Below are 4,530 nucleotides of genomic sequence, written 5' to 3'. Positions count from 1 at the left end.
ACTTGTGGTTAATGTTTTGCATAAGATAATTAAAGAGACAGTAAAGAACAGACACATAACCTTTTATGGGTTAGAAGAGATAATATAAAATTATATCATATTTAATTTGTGGATAATACTATATTTTTCTGTCCTTCTAAAAAGAAGACTATTCGAAATTATAAAAGACTTTTTTACTATTTTGAGCTGATGTCTATATTGAATATTGACTTTGATAAGTGCAGTCTAATTATGGTAAACTATGATTCAAAATGGGTACAACGGATGTATGGTTTACTGGAGTTAAGGTGATAGTGTTATGAGTAAAGTACCTTGGGACTTACCTAAGAACAAACTCGTAAGTAGTGAAAACCTAGAAAGCAGTAATTGATAATGTAGAAGAGAAGTTGAGTTATGAAAAATTAAGATTTTGAATAGAGTTTGTAGGCTGGTTCTTATAAAATTTATTCTTAATAACTAACCAATTTACAATCTAAGCCTATACGAGATATTAAAGGCAGTCTCGAAAAAGTTAATTACACTATAGAGAAAAAGTTTTTTTTTTGGGGGGGGGGATGGCAACCCTAGGGTTGCTCAAGTTAAATGAAAAATTGTTCAGACTTCTAAGAAGTTTGGAGGACTGGGGCCAAAAGATGCAGTGATTCGAAGTAGGACCTTAGCTTCTTGTTTAAGTGGTGATAGAAATTCTCTTTAAAAAAAATGTCTGCTATAAAAAAAGTTATCTGCTCTTATAATAATCAGAACCCTAATAAGATATTATTGACTAAAATACTTCCTGTCAAAGGTAATCATTAAAAAGACGTTTGTCAGCTTTTCATCAAGGAGCATTAGGTGAGAGAGAAAATGATAGACGATCTATCTACAGAATTAAGAGATAGAAGGCAAATTATATTATGGGAGGATATATGATTGCAAAGTGGTTGTTTGAAAGCTCCTTTTTAAGATCTTTCTTGTCTCAAATTAAAAAGGATCTATCATATGAAAATATGAGTTTTAAAATGGGTTAATGTGAGTTTGGAACTTTTAATGGAGAAGAGAGCTTTATCAATAAAAATTGAGTCTACTAAATCAATTCATAGTGTCCTACAATTAGCTAAATTGACAATAGAGAGAGAAGACACTATAAAATAGCAAGAACAATAAAAATGATGATTTTTAGAACAACTCCAATAGGATCAATTTTAGATATCAATTTTGATCTGTATAGTAAATGAACTGATTTAAAATTAAAATTTACATTAGATATCATTTTTAAAATGATACTGATATTAGTAAGGAGATTACGTATCACTTAAAAAAAAATATTGCCACTTGTTTAAATTCATCTATTAAATAAAGAGAAAAGGACAAATAGGTCATTGACCTTTTGGCTTGTAGACATTTATATCCTTGAGGATTTGAAAATACATTTAAGTCCCTGACTTTCTCAAAATCTGGACATATCGATCCCTGAATCTAATTTGTCCCATTTAAAAAACTCTCCACGTGTGCATCTGTATATCGGCCAGGCCAGTACAACGGAAGTCATGTTTGATTTTTTCGTTGAGTCTGCTAAACCCAGGTAAACAGAAGGATCCATGTGTCCAGGTTTTGAAAATGTCAGAGACTTAAATGTATTTTCAAATCGTTGGGGATTTAAATGTTCGCGAATCAAAAGGTTAAGGACCTATTTGTCCTTTTCTCTTAAATAAATATTAATAGCATTACTGTACCGTTGTAACGTTGTTTTATTATAACGTTGTAACAAAGACTCAATTAAAATTTACTCAAATAAATTAGATATACTTATTTGTGTTCTGTATTTTATTAATTTATTTTTTATTATCTTATTAATTTAATAAAAAAATAAATCCAAATCAATTTAACATAATTTTTTTAATTATTTATAAAATTTTACTTTTTCTCTCCATCTAAATATGCATGGTATATAATTATTATTTTTATAATTTTATATTTTTTTAGTTAAATTTGCACAATTTAATTAAATTTATTTAAAATAATAAAAAATATTTAAAATTTAAATTGAAATGAAACCAAGCATTAGAGTAACAAATTTTACATTAAATTTTAAATCAAGTCTTATCATATATAGTCCACAAATATTTATATGACATTTTGTGAGATCTAAAATAAAATAAAATTAACACCAAGTATTAGAGATGTTCTTATAAATTTGTTTGGCCATCTATATGTAAAAGATATGAAAATCATGATTATCTAACAAAATTAATTTATATTTATTACATTCAATTTGAATAAGTAAGAAATCATCTTATTTTAGTTTAGTCATTAATTCACATAATTTGAATTTAACTCAATAGATATAATTTGGTTTGATTTAATATGATTATTAATTAAAAATATCTCAATTATCTATTTTATTCATAAATTTATTATTTTAATGACTAATAAATTAATCAAATTAATTAACTAATACACAAAATAATTAGTATAATTAATTTGGTTTAATAAACTAAAAGAAATAAATTAAAAAAATACTATCAAAATATTAAAAGAAATAAATTAAAAAATATTATCAGAATAAATTAATATAAATTATAATAAATTATGTGATATTTAAATATTTAATTAAATTAGTTAATTGATATAATTAATTTATTATAATAAATTATATTTAATAAATTAAAAAAATAAATTAAAAAATATTCTTAAAAGTATGTCATATCAATTTTATTATTAAATATAAAAATTTAATTTTATTATAATAGAATAGATAGAATAAATATAATAGATGATCGAAAAAATAGATACAAATGGTTGTCCTTGTTTTTGTATGTAACCATGAAATTATCACTATTCTAATGGGATACACCGTTCAAAGGAAAAGAAACAAAGAAACAATTCCCTTCATCACTTTCCAGTTTCCAACACTAACTAGTAATTAATATCCATGTATATGTATTGGTGGCTACTGGCTACAATAACTCACACTCTATATATAAACCACACAAGTGAGTAAGTGATTACACAAATCAGCATCACAAACCCCAAAAAAAGAGATGACTTCTCTGAACCTTGTTTCACGGACTTGTCCCATTCCCTTTCTCAGCCATGCAACCACCGCTATGTTCCCAACCCCCAATTCCATCATCTTCTCTACCAAGCCATTCTCTTATGCCTTCTCCGTCTCCGCACTTGTCACCGCCAAGCAAGAAACCATCGTCCTCGACAAACCCACCACCACCTTCGACTTCACCGCCTATATGCTTCGGAAGGCTGATACAGTTAACAAAGCCTTGGACGCAGCCATAGCGATGAAGGAACCTGAGAAGATCTACGAGGCCATGCGTTACTCTCTCCTCGCCGGAGGCAAGAGGGTCCGCCCGCTTCTCTGCATCGCCGCCTGCGAGCTTGTCGGCGGAGACGAGGAAACCGCACTCGCCGCCGCATGCGCCGTGGAGATGATTCACACCATGTCGCTCATCCACGACGACCTCCCATGCATGGACAACGACGACCTCCGCCGTGGAAAGCCCACAAACCACAAAGCTTTCGGCGAAGACGTGGCCATTCTCGCCGGCGACGCCCTCCTAGCCTTCGCCTTTGAACACATCGCTGTGTCCACCAAAGGGGTGTCGCCAGTGAGGGTGGTCCGCGCCATCGCGGAGTTAGCGAAATCGGTGGGGTCAGAAGGGTTAGTGGCGGGTCAAATAGTGGACACACATTCCGAAGGGTTATCGAATGTGGGGTTGGAGAGGCTGGAGTACATTCACCTGCACAAAACGGCGGCGTTGCTTGAAGCTGCGGTTGTGCTGGGAGGCATAATGGGTGGCGGAAACGACGATGAAGTTGAGAACTTGAGGCTGTTTGCAAGGAGCATTGGATTGCTGTTTCAGGTTGTGGACGACATTCTCGATGTTACAAAGTCATCGGAGCAACTTGGGAAGACGGCGGGGAAGGACTTGGTGGCTGATAAAGTCACTTATCCGAAGCTCTTGGGGATTGAAAAGTCAAAGGAATTTGCTCATAAGTTGAACCAAGATGCATTGCAATACCTTGCTGGATTCGATGAGGATAAGGCTGCTCCCTTGGTTGCTCTTGCTAATTTCATTGCTAACAGGCAAAATTAATTAGTTCCGTGTTATGAATAAATTAAGTGTCAATCATCTTATTTTTAGTGTGTGTGGGGGTGTATATGTTTATGTAGGAAAATTAGGATTCTTGAAACTTGAACCATGGATATATACAAAGAATATCTTGAAACTGGGGATGGAGTATTATTTATAAATAAATTAAAGTTCCTTTTATTCAAATTGTGTAAGCTTCAATTTCTTGTGAATCTATCTGCGCAGCATTTTAGGATTCCGCAAATGTTTTCAGCTATCTTCCTTTGGTCTTGTTGTTCCTTAATTTGAAGGCAGAGGCATTTGTGTGTGTTTTAAATTTAGAGGAGTAATAGGAGGTCAGCATTTTTGTTAAATTTTGGTCAGTATTTAACATAAGAAAAAAATTGAATGAGTCTACACCATTAGATATAATTTTACACCATTAAAAATATTATTGATGGTT

General features: G+C 32.2%; 1 protein-coding gene across 1 annotated transcript; it reads left to right on the top strand.

Moving 5' to 3' along the window:
* The first annotated feature begins 2,741 nt into the window (after positions 1–2,741).
* LOC112748962 (heterodimeric geranylgeranyl pyrophosphate synthase large subunit 1, chloroplastic) lies at positions 2,742–4,274 on the top strand. Its single transcript, XM_025797221.3, has one exon. The coding sequence runs from the start codon at positions 3,021–3,023 to the stop codon at positions 4,089–4,091; it is 1,071 nt and encodes a 356-aa protein (XP_025653006.1). The 5' UTR covers positions 2,742–3,020; the 3' UTR covers positions 4,092–4,274.
* Positions 4,275–4,530: the final 256 nt, after the last annotated feature.

Source organism: Arachis hypogaea, chromosome 15 (assembly GCF_003086295.3).
Source record: "Arachis hypogaea cultivar Tifrunner chromosome 15, arahy.Tifrunner.gnm2.J5K5, whole genome shotgun sequence".
Taxonomy (NCBI): Eukaryota; Viridiplantae; Streptophyta; class Magnoliopsida; order Fabales; family Fabaceae; genus Arachis; species Arachis hypogaea.
This window is presented reverse-complemented; position numbering and strand designations above follow the sequence as displayed.

Bases quoted from the DNA above. Each gene is read 5' to 3' on its own strand.
- LOC112748962 (XM_025797221.3), top strand. From the start codon at position 3,021: ATGACTTCTCTGAACCTTGTTTCACGGACTTGTCCCATTCCCTTTCTC.